Here is a 25577-nt window from a genome sequence, read left to right on the forward strand (position 1 = left end):
CCTTTCTCTATCACCAGGCTGTTTACCCTTAAAGCCAGCGGGTATTCCTGCCAAATCATCCCTGCTGAAATTTAATTAACAACTAACAGAAAGCCAGAGAGAGAGAGAGTCAGAGAGAGAGTCAGAGAGAGAGCGAGAGAGTCAGGGAGAGAGAGAGAAACACGCTGGGACATAATTCTTCATTAATTGTAATCGGAAATGGTCCCTCAAGACAGAGTGACATGCATCCTAATGCTTTACTGATAAAATGTCACCCTGTCTCTACACATAGGAACAAGTTTACCCTTCTCCTGTCCACACACACATGCACAGTCATGCGCAACCATTTTATCTCACTGTTAACCAATTAGTACTGCACACCCTCATCCTGCACACTACGGTTTCAATGTTAATGTTCGGCCACCAAGAACACCCTGAAATATTTGTAAGTGTAACCCTTTTTAAAACTGCTTTCTTTTTCTTTTCTACTGATCAAATGGAGACTATAAAGTGCTGCTGACTATCATGAAAAAAGACTGAGCATTTGTTTAGTTTATTTTAAATAATCTGAATTAGAGTGTGTAATTCAAAGTTGTGGAAGTGTATGAATACATGTCCGGCTGTAGGATCTACTCGCTTCACGAAGGCGAACTTTTAGTGCGTTTGTGAAGGTCTGTGTTAAGAGATTTTAAATCAAGGTGTTTATGTCATTTCTTTCTACAAGAATAACCCGACCTTAATGGCATCTGTGGACTGACATCTGATTAATACAAATTCCCTTCCTCTTCCTGGATTTTCCAGTAAGCTTTTAACTGTGTGGACGTGTGCGGAGAGGAAGAAATGACAATACAGACAGCAGACAGTGAAATATAGCTCCATTTTAAAAGGAAGATAAACATGAGGGAGTGTCCGTTGTGGCTGGAGTCACATAGCTAAGGGAAGACAGAGACATGGAGACTGGGATGAAGGGAGGAGGATGCTGATAAACAGGAAATATGATTGAACTGAATGTGCAGATATGAAGGTCGAGGGGGAAAAAGTGAAGAGCAGAATGAGAGTGACAGAGAGAGACTCTTTGATGGAGGAGAGCAGTGTCAGGTGGAAAGAGATTAATCCAAACCATCAGAGGAAGCAGAGAAATGAAACAAAATGATACTAGTGTCAAAGCTCTAAAGTGGATGGGACACACAACAATATTTCAATTGACAAATGGTCATATCTGTTGTTTTCTATCAGTCTCTCTGTGTATTTATCTCTCTATTGTATCAATCATTGGCTATAGTGATACTCTAGGACAACTTGTAGTGCTCTCTTTGAGAGAGCACGAGGTAGGCAGACCCTTGCTGTCAAGTTCCTACTTAACAGCAATTGTCCGACTAGCCTGAGTAGCCTTCAGAATCGGTTTAAAGTGAGCTAAGCAGGGATATTTTGAAGTGAGCTTGTATGTAGTCTGACTGAAACTGGATTTTGGAGCAACCAATATAGATTTTTCCTCTTTATCCTGCCAAACAGACAGCTCTGTCTGGAGAGGAACTAAAGTTCTCTTCAAAGCCACCAGCCTTCTTTGACAAAATCTGTAGCTTTACATAGAAAAACATGGGAGTTACTGGTCTACCATTGCTCTGATCAGTTATTCTTTGACATCTGTGTTTTAACGTGCAAGTTCGACTCCCAAAAACCCTTCAAAACACAAAAGAATACCAAGAAGAATACTAACGCACCAGCTGAGAGAAAGAGAAACAGAGCAGAGATAGATATTTCAGCTTCAGATCCCCACTGGAAGGGACTGTGACAGCATGCATAACAATAAACATACCACATATATGTCAACTGACATGGATCTTTTTTAAGTTGTCTAAAATATATTGTTTTTGAAATTGAGGGCGTGCTGACTGCCGTCTATAAGGGTAATACGCTGAATATAAATAAGTACATCACATAACCCAACTTTAAAGAGTTCCAGCTGACCCTGATTCTGTCTCCAACCATTGTAGTGTTCCTGTTTTGCTATCATTCCAATACTGATGGACCATCGAGGCAGCTGCACAGGCTAAATCATTTCACTGCATTTAAATACCACTTCAAGATGGTTTATGAAGAAAACGACTGAACGTGCTGCACCGTCTTTATTGTAATAAGTTTTTTTTTTATTTAGAAAGTCACCATTGCATCGGAGAAGAAGAACAAAACTGCATTTTCAACTTGTGTTGGATGCATATAAATATATATAGATAGATATACTGTAAACATTCTGTATAGAGTTTCTGCATTTCCCCTCAGAATCAAATGTCAAACTCATTACCTGATCTGGCTGTCTTGATATTAACAGACTGGAAGCCTCCATTTAGTGCCGATGTGTCAATGATGTCAGAGTCAAAGTCGCGGTGCGTCTTGCGATAGACAAAGAGTGCCACGATGACGGAGATGACCAGGCACATAATCACTGCGATCACTACCCCCACATAGAGCGCCACATCATCTGTACTTGGAGCAGCTGGAGGGGAACGAGAGAGAAGAAGACCATGTTAGAGGTATTGATGAACCGAGACCCATTTATACTTTAAATACCTTCTTAGGAGAAACTGTACATCAGAAATGTAAGTGGTTATAAACAACTTAGATAACACTTGTGGGGCAGTAGGGTGCTAACAGAGAATAAAATACTTTTATGAGTCTGTCATTCATAATTTGTGTTTGACAGTTTCACTTTTACCTCATACTCCAATTCAGACTCAAAGGACAAGTACTATGGGTTTCATTTCAACTGAACCTTTCAAATAGCCCTCCAGCTCGTGTACTATAATAATTTGTCTAGACAGACAGACAAAGACACCTTTCATAAAAAAAAAGAAAATTACCAACTCTTAAAACTTAATAAGGCTGTTAATTATTTTACAGGGGGGTCCTAACAGCCATTTTCAGTTGTACTCTGGCTGGAACAATGGTTAAACTGTCATTCATGAGGCACATCTCGAAGCAGAAGACAGAACTAAAATTTTAACCGATGGTTGGTATGTGACACACTTAAGGATGAAGAGAAGAAGAAGTGAGAAAAGGATGAAAGGAAACGAGATCACTGGGGATGAAGATGAGGATGTAATTGGTAGGAAAGGCAATCTGTGGACAGAACACAGATATGGAGAGTGCAAGTGAATAGAAATGAACTGAAAGGAGAGTAAGGGGTTGGCTGATAAAGTCAAAGGAGAGTGAAGAGAGAAGAGAATGAAATGGCGAGGAAAGGAAAGAAGCAGAGGAGAGGAGATAACAGCAAAGCAGGCAAAGGAAGTAGGAATGCACTTGAACTTCAAAGTAGCAAAACAAACAAGCCTACATATTTAATATGAAAGTGCCTGAGAAACTCTTAGCGTACTCTCACTGTTAAAGAACTGCTCATAATCATGTCCTGTGTAGCGGGTGGGAGGGGATTTGTCTGCAGCTATTAAGAAGACAGAAAAGTATAGGAATCCTTCTTTTAATCCACCCTTAAAGTTGAGAGGCAGATAACAGGCTTTTAGCTACAAACAGCCTGAGTCATTTGCTAAAGTATTTGCTGTTGTCGCATCAGAACAAGTTCATAAAGCACGAACTTGATTATGCATGAAAGAATCCTTTGATGGGGCACACAAACATTCACGCTTACACATGCTAACACACGATACACACATTCACAGAGGAGAGGTCATCTGTGACGCTGTTGGTTACTCACTTGCCACTTGGGGGCGCTATGAGCCACTTCTAGTGTCCCTCGAGAACCGAACACGAGGGTCAGGCTTTCCCCCCTTTTTTTAAAGTTAAGTTCGACAGAGATGTGAACAAGGTCTCTCTGGGCACTTTTTTTCATTACAAAAAAATGATTCTGACCTTTTTGGCAAACACCACAATGTTGACCATCCCACAAGAAGCAGTGTGATGCTTTTGATCATTTTAAAACAAAATATTTCACAATAAAACGTAGAGACGTTCAATTTGCCTCACATAACAGTAAACTGCATCGTTGGGTGTGAGCCTATTGCGTGAATATGCCACTTGTAGCTATTTTTCCTTCTCTTGCCATTTATAGAGAAAACAATGAATCAGTTAACAGAGACAAGCTTCTGCAGATCAGTCAATATTGCTGTGGACTAAAGCATCGTCCCTGCCTCCACACGAACGGTCTCGCTGACTGAATGCTGCTGTCTAGATCGACTTTGGAAAGACCGCGCCTCGTGTGTCACACAAGCCACACTGTGGCAGAGGAAAAAAAACATTCATATAATTTGCGTTTACAACCCCCGATCTGTGTTTAACGACAAGATTTACGGCACTGTGGCTGTTTGCTATAGCTGCCAAATATCTGCTCTTCAGATTTAGCACCACCTTTATATCTTCAAAGTCTACCTCAAATAGGCTTTGTGACACGCAGTTACCAGTTTTCCTTCTGATGCTGCCTGTCGAAAATTCCCCAATGCCCCAACTTCATTGCTGTGCAAAGATGCCCTGTTATCAAGGTCCTTGCAATTGCCAAAGGGGAATAGAATTGGATAATCCTCTTAAGTACCAATTCCCTGATCTTAATTATGATCATCATCATCCCCATCTATTAAAAGAAACTTTATCTTGTGTCTACTTTAAGTTGAAGGTCTAGAACTTCACAGCACATGCAAAGTCAGAAAGCCTCAAGAAGGATCACTTCTCAGCTTGCTCTTCCTTATCCCAGTCTCCTGTAGTGGTTTGGGACACTTTAACTAGGCTATAGCCTGCTGTGTTCTCAAAATATAAATGTATGTTTGAGTGCATCTGTGTGTTTATGTGTGTGTATGCACCGACTGTAACTTGTTTTATCTCAGTGGACTTAAAAGCCTTTCTTCACTCTCTATCAGTTTATATCCCATCTCCCTTACATCTTTTGCTCCCTCAGTAACTCACACCTCTCTCTGACTCCCTCTGTTTCCATCTGTTTGATTTGTAGATGAATGAAACAACATGTCCCATTAGAGCTTCCACCTGCCTGAGTAACCTACATACAACTGCTCGATACCAAATGTTTTACTTTTATTCGTTCCCTTTTTTGTCCTAGATATGTCTTTTTATTTCTACTTACACATAACCATCACAATATGACAAACTTGGTGCTTAGTGAGACTCATACAAAGACGACCATTTTTAAAGTAAATGAACAGAACTGATTCCAACGTTGTCACTTATTTCATAGACTATTCAAAACCCCGGTGTGTCTATTTTTATGAAAAAAAGACATTTAAAAGAGTGAAAATACACCTTTCTCAATAAATAGACCTTTTTAAAAATTTGAGCTAAGTAATAAAATACAGATTGTGTCCCACGTTCTCTCCCAGTGACAATGACAATTTTAGAAATATGAAAAAAAAAAGTACTAATGCACAGTAGCTTTTCTTGGGCACTCAAGTTGTCTAAGCTCTCTGTATGCATCTATTTCTTTAGTCTTTCATTTTCATTGTGCTTTCACATAAAACACAAAGTGCTGCTTGGGCTGAAAACTGCCTGTTCTGTAATTCTGATGCTCTTTTGTTGTCTGACTAACTGCATAATAGGCCACACTTTTCTGACATGATTGTGACTGAAAAAGGAAGTGAACATGGGTGCGCCTTTCTGACTAAACGCAGATGACTGAATCACATGTTTGGACGCCTGTGTGTATCTAAGCATCTGTTAGCGCGGAATAACAAAACAAGCAGCGACAGAACGGGAAAAGAGTGCAGTCTGACTAAGGACTGATAGATGCACAGCGATGTTCACTTTTATGGGTCACAGTGAATGCATAGACAGATTTGCACACACGGACACGTCTATCTCCTGCGCCTTTTCATCCTTACCTGATACCCCCTCCCCCTGCACCTGACAAGCAGTTTCATGTTCAACACAATCACCAGCACGGCCAGCTAAATTGGATTTAGATTAAAAATATGTACCTTTCAACAGACAGACCTGAAATGACTTAAATCATGACTAAATCACCCGGGAAGGAAGACAAACATTTAAACACCCCATCTGTGATGTTCCGCCAAGTGCTACCTGACAGCCTCTCTATAGAAGACAGAATCTTCTAAAGGTCAGGAGACACACACATGCACACACTAATAATAATATATAGGTCACACACATGCATACACGCACACACAACAGATATGCATGCAAGTGGTTAAAGATTTGACAGTGGTGTGGTAATGCTCGCTTTATACAAATTTTGGAGGCATTAGTGTGCTCATACAGTTGAATTGTGGAGACATAACTCCCTTTTGGGGTCTAAAAATGTAATTTTGCGAATGTATTTCCAATTGGCAATGCTTTGGTGGACCTTGGTATTTGATTCTGATGTTAGATTTGATTAAAGAATGGCACAAAATGTAAAATATTTTACTATTATGTAGTTGTTTTGCACAATAGTTATACCTTAAATTGTACATGTTTATTTTGTGCTCACAGTATGTGTGTAATGCCAAATGCGTCTTAGCTGCAAAGCCAACGTGATTTTGCCAACGTTGCTTTTTTGTTTTGGGAGCAAGATTTGAGCGACTCATTGCGTGTCAATAATAAAGGGCATCATAGCTGCTGCAGCTGAACTGACTTTATCTCTGAGGATTTAGTGACATGTAGTGTGGAACCAAATGCATCAGCCAGTGATGGCACTGTACACCACACGTGCTTACATGTGAAGAAACCTGAAGACCCAGGAATTTGGAGCAATTATACACAGACTCAGTTTTACATCCAGTCGATAACACACATGGGCTAGCAGAAGGGAAGCCCCGGTTCACCCTCACTCAGCACGGATCACTGTCTATCAATTGGCCCAGCTTTTTGTCATTCTCGGAGTCTGTCCAATCTGCCACAGCGAGGATTTAAAGAAGGGGGAAACAAGGATAACTCAGATTAACTCATCTCTATCTTTTCTGTGATCTGCATCCAAAGCAGAACTGTGGACAATCACTACTTGAAACTCATTCAACTGCCTTTTTGATCTTGCTTGGCACAAACATGCGGACACCAACACCAACTCCTGGCAGATGCATCTGTTCTAAGTAACTGTCAGGGGTGATTGAAAGGGGGAGAGAGAGAGTGAGCAGTCATTTCTAAATGTGTCTGTGTTTTAAGAATGGTTGGGGGAAAAAAAAGTAATGGTTAAAAGTGTCAAGAAATAAAATATGGAATCACTCGGAAGGCAATAAAGCCAGAAGGTGTAATTCTATGACTAGAACAAAGTTTGCAAGGAAAGTCATTAGAGCTCATGCATTCTTTAACCCTGTAACACAGTGTAATTGCTGATATTTAATGAAGTGTAACTGAATGGGACATTATGACCTCTCTCAGTGTATCCTGGCCACAGTTATGAATAATAAAATACTACCAATCTCTCTTTTCACACGATGGCTAAATTACATTTTCACAAAACAAACAAGGTACAATACAAATGCATAATGAAGCCGTTCAAATTATAATAATTTTGCTGACATTTGCTTTTTGAGCTTTTCAGCCTCTATTTATGAACCACCCTGAGATAAGAGCTGATCAGCCATCAGCTGTCCTCCCTGGTGATGCTGCCAACAGTGAATGCAATGCAACCATAAGGAATGACAAGGGATTTCATTGTGAAACCTATCATAGGTGTGACTGACGGATGTTGCTAAGGTAAATCTACTCTGTAAGTTATTAAACCATGGCTTCTTGGTATAGTGGTTTACGCATTCACCTAACAAGGAAAAAAGCCAAGGTTTCACCAAGGAGGAATCTGAAATTCTTTTGGAGTTGCATCAGGACGGGCGACCAGTGTAAAAATCAGCCAAATTAAACAAGTAGAGCCACCTGTTGTGGTGACACCCTGTTAATAAGGGAGCGGAGGAAAGCAGCTTTATTGGGACTGGATTTCTAATCAGAGAAAAATGGCTGAGAAGGATGTTTTGAAAAGAGAGATGTCAGCATCTGTTCATAATTATTTAGTCTCTTATTTGGCTTGGATGCTATGGCAAGTTAAATTAACTATGAAGGGGAAACTAAAATAATAATAACCAAAAAAAAAAAAAGAATAAAAAAGAAAACAAAAAAGAAATTACTCATATACTGCGGGCAATAGGACACATCCGTATCAGCACAACTATACTTATGAAATATAAACTGGATTAAAAAAAACTGTCAAAAATTAAATTAAATGATCAGCCACAACTGTAATCATACTCGGGGAAAGCAGGATCAGTTTGGCGATTAGTGGCTCTCAAAGCCTCCCATAGCTTACGTTCCTGCCTGCATTTTTGAATGAAACACTGTAACAATCTGTTAAATGAGGTATGACTGTTTTTGTCTCATTTTTAGCTCTCTCCATGTCTTGATCCATCTAGGACTAGTCATCTAACAAAGCACCGTAGGATAAAACTGTTGCAGCAGAGTCTGAACGAGAGTCATTAGAACACATAAGAGAAACACGTAGATCGCTTTGAAGATAAAACGAGAGCCCCTGCAATGAGAAGTAAAAAGCAGAGTAATAACAAGTGGCAGAGGTCCTTTTGACTCTTGCACCTCTCAATTTCTGTCTCCTTCATTATCGTGTAGTAAATTCTGTTGTTATATAAGTAATAGTAAGTGAGATGGAAAGAAAAAGGCGGCGGAAAAAAAGCAGCATGGAATCAAAAAGTAGGATAGCAAGTAAGACTGATTAATATATTTATTAAATCCTGTCATTCATTATTCATCCTTTTCATTACTCATTAAGAAGCACCCATACCTCTTGAAATAGCAATACCCTTGCCAGGTAATCTTGTGCCTTCCTGTAAATTTATCACTAAAGGAGAAGGGGTCGATCCAGTAGAACTGATTGAAAATCTGAACTAGTTCGGGGGCCATAGCTGAAGCACACTGAGCTCTATGAGAGCCAATAAGCTTGTAAACACAAAGTAAGTGTTCAGAACGAAGGCAAATTGACTACTTTGGCAATGATTCAAAGCTGGCTGGCTACTCTCCAAATGGCAACCGCTGCAACAAACTCACAAATTGTGAATCAAGTAAACTGATGCTGAATCGATTCACTGCTATAAGACAAAACAAAGGAAAGAATCGAGTTAATGAACGGAAACTGTCACCGTTATGGGGTAGTCTTTCCAAGATGTACCTCCTGCAACCGTGGAAGGCTGGCCGCAGGAGGATGTCCAACACAAGACAAATACAACGTAAAGCTACAGAAAATAAAAGCATGAAACCATGTTTCAACACATAATTCCATAACCTTAAGTCTGTGGGTTAACTTTTTTGTATGATGTTGTATGTATAATCTGTCCACTGTTTCTGGTTCAGTTAAAATGTACTGCAGTGGCATCAAAACTACCCATAGCTAGAACTGCTCATCCTTCGAGGATAGATTTTAATTATACATCAGTACAGTTTTGCAGCATTCGCTTGTAATTTAAAGGATGGAAACACACTGACATGCACACCCAGAAATAAGAGTAGAGGATAAAACTGTAAGTTAAAGCCTGTAAAGTAAAATCTGTATAGGGACCAGTATACAACAAAACAAAGATACCACCACTATTTCCTTTGTCTAAGAGCAGGGTTACATTTCAGAACTGCTAATGCTGCTGTCTGTAGACTTTACTGTGCTTTCAGACTTGCTTGATAAGCACAGCAAGATGATTGTACATCAAGGCAACAGATGTAAGACATCAGCAGAGCTCTTATCCGGTAATATAAAATGACATGAAACAATAAAAGAGAAAGCATGAGCCAAAGGTCAATGCTCAATCAAAGAAACACTGAGATGAGTAAGACAAAAGGAAAATGGATGGTGGTAAAACAGAAAACATTGACTTACATGGAATTCCCAATTCATTCTTTTCTTTGGACTCAGTGGACTTCTGAAACAATGAACCTTGGGATGGGAAAAAGAAAGGGATGGTGGAATGATGGATGAAGAGAAAAGAAAAACAAAACAAAAAGTCAAACAAAATGAGACCAACATCACAGGACACAGACCTTGAGCTAGACTTTTTTTTGTTCTTTCTTTAAAATCCAGGTTGAATGAAAACATACAGACCACATTCAGACTTTCATTGTGCATCAGGATTTTCAGACAAATGTGGAGAGACTGCACCGGTTGTGAAAATCGGTGTACTCTGAGCTATGGTACATGTACGTGGCCTAAAGATGGAACCGCTAGCTGTCGTCAATCAAGAGAAGTTTTTTCCCCTCTGTTGATGTTCCTCTTTGAATTTACTTTGAATTCATACATATTTGTGCTTATGGTGAATGCTATGGATTATAACAGGGTGACCAGCATTGCTTGCTGAATGGCAGTAGCACTCTTGGTCTGACATCTGTTTCAGCTCTGCTGCGGCAAGAACAGATGCTTTGCATATTACATTATATACAGGTTTTGATTTAATGGGCTCTTCACTTTTTTGTATTTTTTACTTTTTTAAGCTCCTTCTGTACAGTGTTTTTTTTTTTTTAACTTTCTGTGGCATTTTTTCATGATAAGGTCTTCATTTTTATTTTTTTAAGAAGCCACACTGTTTCCCTGTGTCTGTCTCCTGCAACACAAGAATTTCCAAACTTTTGGGATTAAAAAAATAAATCTTATCTTTCTTATCTTATCATGAAGAAGTCTGGATGCATTCAGTTACTGCTGTGTCATTCTGAGTGTTCACTTAGTTGTGGCAGACAGAAGGTCTATGACACAGATAAACCACTCATGTACTGATGCATAATTGAAGTGCTGGTGTATAATTGATAAAGCCAACATGGCTACATGGTGTGCTTAAAAGGTTCTTGCCAGACCAGCTGATCGTGGAACACACTGATTCAGCACTAAAAAGCGAGAAACATTGGCCAGGTTAAGTGGGGTGACAAGCACATATAAACAAACAGTAAGACAAATGACAGGCTTAATGTGGTGTTTTGCTTTAGCTGCACAGGTGGGCTGGGCTACATAGCCCAGGAATTTAAGTTTCATACTTGTATTTGCATGGGCGTATAAGACAACAAGCAACTGGCTGCATTTGGTTGACTGCAACAAAATGTCACAATGATTAACATCTGAATCAGTGATTATAGTAGCAGCAGCACGCTGTGATAAAAATGTATCATACTTCAATTATAAAGCAATTGTTCAAACAAATAATAACAATGAAAATATGGTGGGTGTAAAACGAAGCTTAAAATGATTCAGAAAGACCCAACACGAGCACGATGGAGAGAAAAAACAGCACAGTGGATGAGGGCAAAGCTTTTAAGACAAGGAGCAGAAAACAGCTAGCATGCTGGGTTAGAAACAATAAGATGATGTAGCCACAATAAGAAGGAACAAAAAGGGGAAGAACAGGGCTCTCAATGGGGAGATGGGTTGTTTGATGCTGTGTAGTACTTGCTGACACTGCTCATCGTTTTGCGTGATACAGCTCAAACACACCTGAGTGTTTTATCCAAACACCAGATTACATAACTGCCAGAGCCTCCGGGTACTTTTAAGAACAGTAGCATTCGCATTCATACACGTGTGTGTGCTCACAGAGCAGGCAGTGAGTAAAATATTATGCACTCAAGGATGACACAGTGGAGGTCTGAGTGAATCCGTTCCAAGAATCCTGATCAATGTGTCAGAGAAATGTCAAACGGCCAGAACATATAAAACAACACAAACGGCTCCAAAACCCCTGAAAGACTGCAACACTCAGGCATGCATACGTATAACTTAGAGATAAAAAAAAAAAAGATAAAACAAACAAAAACAAAGAGGAGTCACTCCATGCTGTAGAGAAGTAAGGTCAAATGGATTTATACCTCTCAGGGTTGAATAACTTTATAAAAAAAAAAGAAAGCAAGAGAGACGGTAGACGCTGAGAAACAAATGGAAAGGAAAGGTGTTGGTGAAGAGCAGCCGAGAAAGATAAAAAGAGGGAGTGTAGAGTAAAGTATGGTGGAGCACCAAGTCAATTACAGACCACTATCTAAAATACTACACCCCCAGCACAAACACTGAGAATAAATTATCAAGCCTTAAAACCTCCGAGTTACAATTTAAAGTCTTTAAAGGCAGCAAATAAGAACTGCCCTGCCATACTAATGAACTGTTTTGTCTGCTTAAAGGCCACATTTTAAAAGAGCTGTCACTCATAAACCAGCAGGAATCACTACACGCCTTTCAAATATACCATAAATATATGATGTGAAAAATGCTTTGCATGCAGAAACTCCTAATACACGTTCATGGATTACTGTTAATGCATAGAAAACAGTCGAAACATGAGTGCTGGCATAAACCCATCTTTGTGCAGCCATTTTAAAGACAGGAAATCAATTACAGGAAATGAACCTAAGCTTATACTTCCCTTGGTTTTATCCCATATTCTGGGGCCATACCTTATAGGCTGCAGGGAATCTCTTAGATGGGTTGGAGTCGGGTATACAATACACCATGTTGCAGCTACAGTAAGATTTGTCAATACTATGCCTACTGCAAAGCTTTTTAGGGAATTATATCATATTATTCCATTGCTCATGGCATAGCCCATCTATTGAATCATCACTACTATTCACTCCATTCCTGCTGCTGAAAGAAGATGCTCACGCAAGTAACAACTCCAGCTGGAGGCTTTTGTGTTCAGTGATAAAGTACATATATTTTCCCTGAAAAGAATCAGAAATGCTTCACTGAGAGTAAATTTAAGTACATTTAAAATGATCAAAACCTACAATAAAAAGCTCACTTATTTAAAAAGCATTTTGATGATAAAATTCAGCAAGATGATGACATTATGTTAACACGAACATGCATAACATAACCAAGTGATTCAGGGAAAAAACTAATAAAAGTTGAGGTATAATTTCTGTAAATACAGCACATCTGAACTGCTGTTTAGTAATCCAGATATGTGTTATCTCTGAGACTGTAAATGGACTGCTACTTGCTGAATATAGCACATTTCTCCACTAACTGAGCACTCAAGGCAGTTTTTACTACAAGTCACATTCACTGTGTGCTTTATTCCATGCTTTAAAGTGCTTTTCTAACTGCACACAGTCACACTCTGACGGAGACATTAGGGCTCATTTCGGTACCCCACCCAAGGATGCTTTGAAATGTGGACTGAAGAAGCCAGGGATTGAACCATTGACCTTCTGATTGGTGGTCTACTTCCTGAACCGTAGCCAGCTGTAACAGTAGCCTAAGCCAATTACGCAGCAGTAAGCTACAAACAAATATTTTGTATGTTCATAACCCATACAGTCAGATTATAATCTACAGTTTAATTAAACCTTTTTTGCAACTCTTGTCTCGATCACAGTTAGATGTATCCTGGGATACCTATGGTACGCTGGCTGAGACCATGCATTTGAACAAGTGAGGCTCTTTTTTTCCTTAAAAAGAAAACAATTAAGAAAAAAACTTGAAGGAAAAGTTCTGGTGTTCAAATGCACATGTCGCTGAGTGACCCCATGACCTGCTGGTTTGGTCCAATATCATTGTTAATCTACAGTATTTATCATCAGGTTAATTCTTAATCAGGTAGATTTAAAAAAAAGAGTTTCTTACAGTATTTAGTTTTTGTGAATCAACTCAAGACGAGCAGAAAGATTCTCCCTATTTTTATCGATATGCCACAAATAATTTTCACAGCTGAGGAAACTGAGAACTGAAATGTGAAAATGAGTCTGTATGTCTGCCTTTCCAAAACATTTATACACTGTCATGCCCCCGTCTCACTCTCTAGCATGTTACATGCTTGTCTGCCAGTTACTCTGAGCACATGGAGTAAGAAGCGCCATTCTAACAAATCAACAAACAAAATTGCCTCCATCTTGGAAAAAAAGCTGCTGCTGCTTGTGAGATTATGACTCAGCCCACGTTTTTCATGTAACTTTAAGATTTGTGATTTATGATGTCAGAAGTGTGTATGTGTGTGTGTGTGTGTGTGTGTGTGTGTGTGTGTGTGGGCGGGGGGGATTTTGGATGATTGTTCCACATCATTATTTATCATTACTTTCCTTGTGAAGCAAGTGTTTTTGACTGAGGTAATGGACATGAAAGTGGTAAGTGGAAGGTTAATAAAGTCATTCAAAACCCTCTCATAAATCTCCACACAAAGGCAGAAAGTGGAGGGCTGAGAAGGAGCAAATCACTCGCTAGCAGACAAAGGTATAAAACTAGAGGGGCGGAGAGGAAAAGGCTTAAAATGTTGACATAAATGTAAGGAACAGGAGGATGAATGGTGAAATGAAGGAAGCGATGAAAGTAATGAAGAAAAAGGAAGAAGAATACTGATGAAGAGAAGCTGCCCAACTGCACAGGTAAGAAAGAGTTTTTGCACATATGTTTAAACCAAATCAGGAATCAATTTTTTGAGGAGACCGCAGATAAAAAAATAAATAATTTGCCCATTATGTCAGCTTTTTTAATCTCCAAATATTGGTGTTGCTATCTGCCTTAAAAACAGTATGCAGAGCAGGTTTCCTGACTGGTTTAAATTAAGCCATTAATTGTCTTCCTAAGCTTCACTCACCCTGGCTTCTGTTCATGGGCAAAGGTTTTTGACCACATTGTCAACAATAAATGGCCTGCCTTATTAAAGGTCAGCTCTCCGTAAAATCAATTCTTATCAAAAGCAGACACTGCAAGACATTTGCTTGAATCGGCATACTCATTGCTCATTGCAAGATGTGATATGTGACAACAAGCATAGATCTCTCAGTGTTCTTCGAGAATCAATTTCATTAACTTAGCTTTGCACATATAATGTGCTAATATACCTGATAAATTGCAGTTTGTAGTTTCTACAATAAAGAGCCAGTTATGTTGAATATTGCAATTATATTTCTATTCTTAATTTTACCTATAAAATATGGAACCATGATTTTTTTTTTTTTTTTAATGGGTGGATATGATTTTCAAAATGAGCCCAGTAATGGTCCCGTTACACTTCACTCACCATGACTTCTGCCTTAGGCTAAAAATCTGACCATGTGTCAACATTCATTGGTCTGCCTAATTAGGGTCGATTCCTGCACAATCAATTGTTATTTGAACCAGACACTGCTAGACATTTGTTTAGTTTGGCCTATTCATTGTTCATAGCCATATTTAATATATGATACACAATGTATTTAGAAGAGATATGTCAATGCTTCCGAATCTTATTTATCCACTTACTTTGCATACAGAGTCCATCAGTACAGTTTTGAGACTGGAGGACGAGACCCTCGCAGTCCTTTCCACCATTCTTGGGAGCTGGATTGTTGCACTCCCTCCTCCTCCACTGTGTACACTCTGTTCCACAGGCTGACCACTTGCTCCATTCTGTCCAGACACCATCCACTAGAGGGAACGGATGGGGACCACGGGAATGAGAGACGGAAAAAAAGACAAGGGTTTAGAAGGAGGAGACTGAAGATAACGGTTTCAATTATTTCCTAAACATTGTAAAATGTGGCATGGGAGAGAACACATATAAAAAGACAGAAAGTGAATGCAGAAGCTGAGCACAGGACAAAAAATAGCCCAAATGTATACAGATACAATACACAAGGATGGATTATGGAAAAAAGTATTCAAAATGAAACAGTTTTGAATAGAATACCAGTGCACAGTGTGGTGCAGGGCAGTTTGTGTATAGCCTGTCCATCACAAGGCAGTCCTCCATTGAGAGGGGCAGGGTTAGTGCAGCTCCTGGTTCTTTTCTGGAAACCTCTTCCACAACGGCTGTTACACGGAGACCACTCTGTCCATGTCGACCAGCCCCCATTCACTGCGGAAACAGAGATCAGTCCCTTAATGAATACAGTATTTTATCCACTTCTTAACTATGTAACGCCCACCCTCTTGAAGATACCATATTAGCAAGGGTTTCTGGGTATCTGTGTTTCACTTATCCATGTGTCCCAGAGCTTGGCGCTATTATATTGAACATGAGCTGGAAAGATGGGAATCTTAGGCCCTCGTCACACAGGCCTAGAGATCAGCTGGCAACCACTGGTTGCTAAGGTGGTGCAGCAACCTCCAACCAGCTGGGGAATGCACATTTTCCTTAGTGACTGAAGATTTCTATAGCTTAATACTGGTGAAAATGTAGATACAGTCCATAAGAAAAAAGTTGAACTCAATCTTTATGACTACTAAAATCAGTGAATATGTTGTAGATTGTCTGAGATAATAAAAAGATATGAAAAAAAAAACCGATGATGATGCAATCTGTGATTTTAATATGCTGAAATTATGATCTTAGAGAAGGCTGCATGTGTCTGGAAGCTGAGTTGAAATTTAAGCACAACAGCTGGATTTTCCTGAACATCAAAACTACACAGACAATCTGCATCCCTTCAACTAGCCTGCAGCTACTGCAGCATGATTTTCCACCGCTGTGTTTACATTCAGAAATATTCTCACTGAAGGGCACAGACTGACACAAATATGCAAACACATTAAGTTGTATAGCCGACTAAACACATGTTAAATGACCAGTTATCGTGGGGCTCGGAAATTGCTTAACCTGGCGTAGAGAAGACAAGGGAAAAAAGAGCAATAAAGAGCGAGAGAGAGGGAGAGAGAGAGAGAGAGATGAACTGCTGCTGGATGAATCCTGCAGTTTGTTTTCCGAGATTTCTTTGAAACTCTTCACCTCCTTTGTCTCTTTCTTTTTGCCTCATGTCTTTTATTTGTGCTGCTGTAAAATGCATCTGCATCCTCCTGTAATTAGACCTTTCTGTTTCTTTGTTGTTTAGCATTATTGTTTCTGTGTTTCAAGAGAAAATGTGGCAGGACAGTGCAGACAAAGATAAGAGCAGACTAGACAGGCAGCAGGAGAGAAATCAGCTATAAAGTTAGAATGAGAGAGAGTTGGCATCTGGAGGGGTGGAGTGGGTAGAAATTCCACTGCTGCATCTCGACAGCTCTGTCTCAGCCCAGTGGACAGTGCCCACTCCTTGCCTAAGACCTAATTAGAAATGAATCATCAGAAAGTAACCAGTAAATTCACACACAGACACTTTTGTCATGCATTTCCTTCAGCTTTTAGACTTTTTTCTTCCTCACTCAGTTGTTGTCTTCCACTCTTCTCCCCTACCTCACCTTACCTCTCGCCCTTCTTTCTATAGTTGCTTCATTTTTCCCCCCCTCCCGTGTTTTTTCCACTACTGTTTCACCTTGTCAACAGTGTCAGCCAGGCCCTAGTGGAGCCGAGAAGATTGAACCACAGATTGAACAATCTATTTTTGTAAGGATACATCAGTGTCAAACCACTCCATCTCTTGCTGTCTGTATCGAACAGGCACACACGCTCAGTTATTTTGATTGAAACACTCCTGCTGGTGAATGGAGTCAGTGTTATATTTTGAGAGAAACACTGTGTGTGTGTGTGTGTGTGTGTGTGTGTGTGTGTGTGTGTGTGTGTGTGTGTGTGTGTGTGTGTGTGTAAGACATCGAGAGAGGGAGAGAGAGAGAGAGAGAGAGAGAGAGAGAGAGAGAGTGATCTGCTATACATTGTTTCAACTCAAAATGTTTCCTATCCTTGTATGTCAGACTGGCATTTGGTAAAATGGGGGAAAAAAGGAGAAATTAAGGTGTATGAGGCATGGGCCTCCACCAAACAAACTCTTTCTTCTCAGCTTCTAGACAAAGCCACACTAGAAGAGAACCAGAAGTTTAGCGAGCTATTTAAAGCTATTTTTTTGTTGTTGATTTTCACAGCTATTATTATGCCATATGCTGCTTTATCTATGCAGAGCTGGGAATCTTGGCAGAAAGTGGGAACATGTGGAAAGCCCACATGTTCTAATTTAGAACTGAAGGCAGGATTGGAGGGCTTTAATTGGGTGAGGTCAAGGGTGAGGTGAGAATATCAAGACAATCGCAAAGAGGAAGTGTTGGCACGGCAGTAGAGCTAATTTCACATGGCAGATGGGGGCTGGCTTCGCTGATCAGAGACTCGATATAACTGAAGATAGCATTAAAAAAAAGGTGTCATATCATTATATTTCTAACATTAGAAATGAAAAATTTTAGAGCACACAGTAAAAATATGTATAAGCCAAATCCTATTGTTACAGCTTTTGTAGCCACACACACACACACATCCCTACACACACAGAAAGACATACTTACCATAAACAATAACGGTCGCTGTAGTGCTTCGTCTTTTGGCCACTATATTCTTGGCCACACACGTGTAGTTGGCTGTGTCAGAGAGACGCGCCTGCTTGATGATCAGGTTGTGGTCAATAGTGATATAGAAGTTTCTGTCCTCCGCCGGGTCGATTACCTCTTCATTCTTTAACCACTCCACCTAGGGGACATTCAGAGGGTAAATGGAGGTGAGGACACCAATAATACACCAATAATAGGTAAAGAGAAGACATTTTACAGAGGACGAGTTTATTACTGCCATGAAGTCAAATAATTTAAATTTGACAAGATATCTAGTAAGTTATTTGCAACACATACTCCGTGTAGAGGAAATTATAAGATTAAGTTCAAATCTTCTTTTCATAACTGAGCCAGAGGATAAAATAAGAATGCAAATATTAAAGCTTTCTTGGGTTTAATCTTGTTTTTAGAAACTTTTAGGAGTGATGTAGGACTTAAAAAGCGTGCTGCTGTCATCGTTTTTAATGGTTCAATGAAGAAAAGCTTTGAGAACATGCCATATTCAATAGTCAAAGGAAATAAATAAATAAATAGCTGAAGGACAGGACGCCTGTTAGCGACTCCCTAGTCTGTCTTATGATCTCTCATGCTTCATCTTGTACTGTAAGTAACCCAAACTGCTCTCATGAATAAATCCTTGAGATTACAGATTACAAATTTACAAGCAAATTAATGTGCTTTATGAGGCAGGATACAATAATAAGACTGTGATTGTACATAATGAAATACCAGGAAGCTGCTTACGCACCAAGTCACAGGAATTAAACACTTGAAATCTGAATGACCCTCACTCACAGTGGGCCCTTAACAACAAGGAACCCTTGGGTGGCTGTAAAGAAAAGGAAAATGCCCCAAACATATGCTTTCGCAAGGTACTTTGGGTGAAGGGTAGGACAGCGGGAAACTATTCTATTTATGAGCCTAATCAGATTTCCCGAGTGCTGTATTTACTGGACCAAACCCTCATAAATTCAGCCTGTCCAAGCTTTATGGCAGGCACATAAATGTCCAAGCTGTGTTGTTTAATTCATGTTGTTTAATTTCCTCCTCCCTTCGCATTAGGAAATGGATATCTCAGATGCAGAAAAGAGGAAATTCATTGTTATTCTTCAGTTTGCCGTTTGCTCACTCTCCACAGTTATTCTCAGTTTTTCCACCCGGTTCTGATTCAGATTCAGTAGTACTCTTTGGTCATGGGGTGCAATGTAGCTGTGAATTCTCAATCTTAAGTGAGATGCTGTGTGACCTTTCAGCTTCCATTACAACATAAAGGTTATACAGAGAAAAAGACTAAGCCAAACGAACAAAAACATTTATTTACAGTCAGACGATAAGCTTATCCTCATACTGTAAAGGTATAAAACAATGTGTTATTTTCTACACAAAGGAAAAAAACAATAGAAATTACATTTGCTGCACAAAACAGACTATTTAGATCTCTTTTTATTTGTGATATAAGAAGTGCTGTGGTCACAGGAAGCTATGATTTGACTATGACTTATTTTAAAGCATTGCCACAAGAGATACAAATTGTTCAATAGATTTAATGTAATACAAACTAAAATATGAAATAGTTAAGTTAAATAGTTATGATCTACTGTAGAACATGTATATACATATACATACACATACATGTGTGTAATATGCAGAACCATTCCAGTAAAGGGTCCAAACATGAATTCTTTTATATATTTATATTTTCTTTGTATCCTGCACTAGGAAAAATACTGTTGTAATGCCATTATGAATGGAGCGTGCTGTGACAGTGGTAATTTCATCTGAGCCACAGTTTTGAATCAGTGTCAGTTTTGCAGCCTCATTCCTGACAAAGAAATTGCCCGTGCCTTGCCATACCACACTGAAGTAAGACAGCGGTGCCAAAAGTCCCACTGATGTGTTTCTTTAAGTTAAGACAGCAGCGTTTCTTTATAATGACAGATTTATTAAATGTGGGGAAAAATAAATTGTCTGAAAGACATTTATTTTCCCAAGACATGTCAAGCTGTTCATCAATGTTTAATGCACAGTAAAAGAAAGGGAACCATTTGTTTTTGTAGGATATTATGCAGTGATTTTGCTGGTCTGGCCCACTTGAGATCATACTGGGTTGTGTGTGGAAATGAGTTTGAAAACCTGGATCAACAAATTAGCCATCACCAACACATCCCATTAGACAGCGTGGACGCTTAAAATTCATAAAATACGACATTAAGCAAACAAATGTAACACTGTTTTTGGTAAAACTAATTTCTTGTTCACTGTATTACAAAAATAGTCTCTCGTGGTGCTTTGGATGCTCATGTTAATACTAGTAATTTACTGCTGCACTGAAATTTCCCAGATGAACCAATGGAATGTTTTTTTTTTATTTAATTTTTCTTTTTAAGCATTCATGCTAATCAAACATGCACACACTTTATAGAAAAGTGGAAGCATGTGAATGCGTGCGGGTAAACCGAGAGAGCCAGGTGACGCGGGGGCGAGAGTTAAAATAACAAATACATATTCTCCCTTGGGGTTGGTTTGATCCAATCAGCCACCCTTTGCAATTCACACACATGCACACAGTCTTACACCAGCTGTGGCTAATGATGCAGTGGCAGTGGTAGAATAGCCACCACATGTGGTCTCTTTGTCTGAAGCCAACAGAGCACACATCAGTCTAACATGCGTCAGTCTTCAGGCGTCGTCAAAGTCCGCGGTGGGTTTCAGCGCATCGTCACACTAAAGCTCACAACCAGTACAAACAGGCTCTCTCACTATAGCTCATTACATTTTCAGTGCAGCCGGTAAAACAAGAGAAATGCACAACATAAATATAGACAGAAAAAAAGCAGTGGAAAGCTGAATGCTGTTTATGGTGACCTTTTCTTTTACCTTAAGTTATATTTACATAAAATACAAGTACAGGAAATTCATAATGAAATAAAACATTTAAGGCAACAGCACAGTGACAGCTTGAGACCTGCCGAGCTTTTGGGTGATTGTGATTCATTAAACTTTGCACCAAGTAAGCGAGCACTCTGTATCTATGGACAGGGAGATGTATGTAGAGTATGTCAGAGGATAACAAATATAGATGCTTGATAAAAATGCTAACATCTGCTCAGCTTTAAGGCAAACTGTGCAATGCCAGAAAACAAGCACTATTAACAAAAAGGTTTTCTTGTTTATACTCATCATGCACAGAACTTTAGAACTAACAAGTTACAAATAGATGGTCACCCAGGTTAACTGAATGTGGAGCTTAAGTTACTAGAAGAAGAGTGGTAGAACACTTCAAATATATGGATATAGTTCTGAGAAAATTATTTGTTCCTTTCCTGATTTCTTAGTTTTTCCATATTGGTCACATTTAAATGTTTCAGACACGAAGCAAACTTGAATATCAGATGAGGAAAATCCGAGTAAATGCAAAATGCTGTTCAAACTTTCCTAGTCATGTGTGAAAAAGTAATGGCAACAACAACTGCAATGAGGTCTTTTTGATAACTGGCAATGAGTCTTTCACTCCTTCTCTGGAATTGCTGGAGACTGGAGAGTTTTTGAGTCGTTCAGAGGTGGACTTGCTGGTGTGTTTAGGATCACTGTCCTGCTGCATGACCCAAGTGGGCTTCATCCTTAGGGCATGAACTGATGCCAGGCAGAATTCATGTCTAATGTTACATTTTTTTGGATGGTCTGAAAGATCAAGCAATTTCTTTTAATACATGGATGGACCACCTAGACTCGTTTGTGGCATTTAATCATTCTTGTGTTGTTAAGCCAGTATAACACAGGATGTCAAAACTGCCTGCTAATTTCTCTCACATTTTAAATAAATTTCTACCCCTCCTTGCACAGCCACTGTTATTAAGTACCTGACAATGTTTTAAATGTCATGAATATTTTAGCAACAACACCACAAGTAGTTAGGAAAAAATATCGTGTTTTTCCTCGGTCATATTTTTTTTTTTTTTATCATGTTTTATAATTTGACATCTGTTGTTGCACAACATTGTAATCATATTTTAGCAGGGCTGTCTAGTGTTCAACAAAATCTCTTAACGGATGTTCATTATGCTAATGTGCAGAGAAGTAAATGCAGCTCTTTGGTTCCTGACCTCATACTGTGAACACAGCTACATTTGTGCACAAAGTGTTCTATAATGTATGTGACTGCAAGACTGACTTAATATCTCAGTTTTATGAACTGAACTGAATGGTGTACGCCAAAGTGTTTAAATAGATTAGCAAAATCTTAAGGCCTGTGTGAGTAAGTGTTTATGCACGCTTACCTGTGTCAGTGTAATTATTGTGAGTGAATCAAAGGTTCAGAGCATCAAAGTTAACATTAAACAGATTTCTCTTTGTTCTTTTATCTTGCCCAGATGAAACGCTAGAATTGACACCTCATTTTTAAACTTTCTTTTTCCCCAATTTTCACTCAAGCCTTCTGCTCTTATCTCATCCCCCCCGTGCTCCCCCGTGCTCCCCCGCGCACACACCCAATCGAGCCAATCTTTAAAGACCCTCATCTCTCTCCCACACAATTGCATGCATGCACACGCACACAAATTGCTGTTTCTATCACATCAGAGGACATTATATTGACTTACATTGATTATTTCCTGCTCTAACCATGAATGCTACTTACCTAATCGCAACTATTATGGCCAAATTCACTAAATGAGGCAAATTGGTGTGATGGGATCACAAAAAAGCACTGATGGCAGTTCACAGCGCACTGATTTAGAAACAAAGATGCAGATAGTACGTTCTAGTGATGACCAGCATTCTGCTAAGAAGAGTGCAAATTAGCTTACATATACATGTAAGCTAATTTCAAAGAGCAGACAAGGTGAGGGAGCGAGTAATCTACTAACAAAAAAATTACAGTGCAGGTTTTAAGAGCATGGCAATTCAAATAAATGAGAATCAACACATTTATTTTATTTATAGACAAAGTCCTCTGTTAGGAATTCCTCTGGATGGTGTGTCTGTAAGTCTGTGTGATCAATACTGATGTGTACAAGAATACAAAAGCATTATTTAGCTCTAAGCTTGCACGCCCATGTGTTAATGTTACTGCGATGTACAGTGTAAGGCTGGAGACATGCAAGTCAACATTGCAAGATTCATGCACTCATGCAACACTTTAGACACTCAGTCACAGTATTTGCATTTTGACAAACATTTCAGTATGATGTTACTGGTCCAACACTAGAGAAGGAAATTAAAGTGGTCTGTGTGGCCACTGCTGACAAAAGGTGCACACAACACATGAGGCATCTTTCTGTGTAGAAGTGTGACTAAAAGCTAGCAAATCAATCAGCCTACTGTAAAAAGTGACAAAAAATATGCATCCTTGAATGTGTTTTATATTGAGATTCTTCTCTCCCCGATGCTCCAACTGGAGTTCATCTAGGTTTTGCCCCATTTCATCAAAAAAACAACAAAACAAAAAAACAATATTACTGAGCACCAGTAAGACTAACAGGATACAACCAATGTTTTGGCACCTCGTTTACAGCTTTGAGAAAACCAGTCACACCAAGTATGCACTCACACTGATAACTCTCCCCTTCTTACTCCAAATAAATTAACCTACCTAGTGACAGCTATTACAACCATTTCAGGTGCAAAATAAGACTTTTTTTGTCTTTTTTTAAATTCAGTTCAGTAAACAGTTTGCTGCAAAGCTTAGTAAAATCACTTTTCTCTGGTTCATTTAAATGCTTTCGTCCCATTTTTTTATGGTCTGAAAGTGAAACTCCTACAAACACACACAAATAAATCATAATAATATATAATACAGTTGCTCACATGCACAACCACACAAAGACACCATTAAACCGCAGGTTTTTGTTATAGCGTAAGCATGAAATGTGTCATTATACATGCAAGTGTGAAGATATTTCCAGTGTTTTCTGAGTGTGATCACAAACACAACCTGAGTGTGTCAGAAGGCACCGTTTGATACACTTGCAAACACAAGTTGTAACAATGCCCTCCGTTTCAACTGTAACAGGATTAAAAGAAAAAAAAAGTTCAGCAAGAGTCCAATCTTTTTTCTTTAGACAAAGAAATCAAAAGGGCTTCTTTGCTGAAAGGATAAAGGCTTTGTCTGAACAATTACACACTCACTTTGTTCCTGTTTTCTTGCTTTTTGGAGCTAAAGACTGACATTAGTTTGGCTACAGGTATATACTGTGAGCAAGACTACCAGATAAAAGCAGGTTTGCATTTCCCTGGCTCTCACTAACGCACCCACTTGTGTGATAGATATTGCTGTACTGGGGAGTGAGCATATCTAAATATGCAAATACTTTCAACTGTTTTCTAACTTAAAAACAAATCAAAACAGGAGAAAAGGTAAATGCATTGCATTTAATGACAATCTATTAAGATATGCATCTTTCTTTGGCAGTGGAACAAAGGCTTGCCTGCATGCTATGAAAGATAAAAGTAGGTCAAGACAGAGGGAGAGAGATATATATATTGCCTTTTGTTACACTGTAGTGCAGCATGTTTTGAAAAGCAAAGCAGGAACATCATAGTCATATTGTGTCACAAAAAGAAACAGTATAAATCTTGCAAAAGCAAAACAAATGGCAGACCACAGAGCAAGAAGTAAGATAACAAAGCAAAGAATATCTATGGCAAATGCTAAAATATGACATGCTTTGTAGAGCCACTACAAAGAGTCTCATAAGGGAGCTGATAACAGCTTAGTGATACAAGGTCTATGGGTAGAATCTGCCACTGAATCACAACATTAATTTTTCAAAATAGGAGCAGCCAAAAACACATCTATGCACAATAAGCACAATGAGAGTATGACAGAATACACAATTGGCTAGTTAAATTACAACCTGATTCTGCAGTCAAACCACGGAAATCAAGCTGTACGCCATGCATGTGTGAGCCCGGGTGTGTGTGTGTGCATGTGTGAAATGCCGAAGTGTTAATATGTATGTTCATCGCTGAGGATTATCCCCTTGATTACTTATATTATCTGGATCCTTATGTGAGTGGGTTAAAGAGCTCTAATAGTGATTACTCTACCTATGTGTGGGTGGGGACTAAATATGCATTCCATTTCCGTGTTTTAATAATCCAAACCCACACTACACCTGCTCCAGGAGGCTCCGTTTCCACTGGGGTGTTGGGTGTCAGTGGAAAGAGACAGTAAAGAGGCATTCATGACAAACAAGGAAAGGAAGTGAGAGAAGATTGCTCTTCAGAGATTAGCCCTGTCACCTCACCTTTTCTGTGTCAAGCTTACATGTTCTGCCTGCATCTGCAAGAGTTTCCTTCAGTTGTTCCAGTTTCTTCCCACACTGTAACAATATCCCGGGTGGATTCCAGGCAGGATTATTCCCAGTGAGAACATTTGATATCATAGGATGTGCTTTGGTTTTGTCTATTTAAGTGCAGGACACAGAAGTATGTGGTTTTGAAACTGTATACTATGTGTGGA

At 39.2% G+C, this 25577-nt stretch overlaps 1 protein-coding gene across 3 annotated transcripts in view; it reads right to left on the reverse strand.

The window, feature by feature from the left end:
* The window catches only part of LOC116311870 (netrin receptor UNC5C), a 196888-nt gene that overhangs the window by 21436 nt on the left and 149875 nt on the right, over positions 1 to 25577 (reverse strand). For 2 of the 3 annotated variants that reach the window (XM_039620757.1, XM_039620756.1), the window contains exons 5-9: positions 18074 to 18254; positions 15555 to 15722; positions 15128 to 15292; positions 9794 to 9850; positions 2282 to 2473 (exon numbers count right to left, since the gene is read on the reverse strand). In XM_039620757.1, the coding sequence (XP_039476691.1) occupies positions 2282 to 2473; positions 9794 to 9850; positions 15128 to 15292; positions 15555 to 15722; positions 18074 to 18254 (763 nt within the window). The remainder of the gene's footprint in view (positions 1 to 2281; positions 2474 to 9793; positions 9851 to 15127; positions 15293 to 15554; positions 15723 to 18073; positions 18255 to 25577) is intronic. The other variant, XM_031729085.2, reaches the window with a different exon arrangement.

The sequence above is a fragment of the Oreochromis aureus genome, linkage group 12, assembly GCF_013358895.1.
Source record: "Oreochromis aureus strain Israel breed Guangdong linkage group 12, ZZ_aureus, whole genome shotgun sequence".
NCBI lineage: Eukaryota > Metazoa > Chordata > Actinopteri > Cichliformes > Cichlidae > Oreochromis > Oreochromis aureus.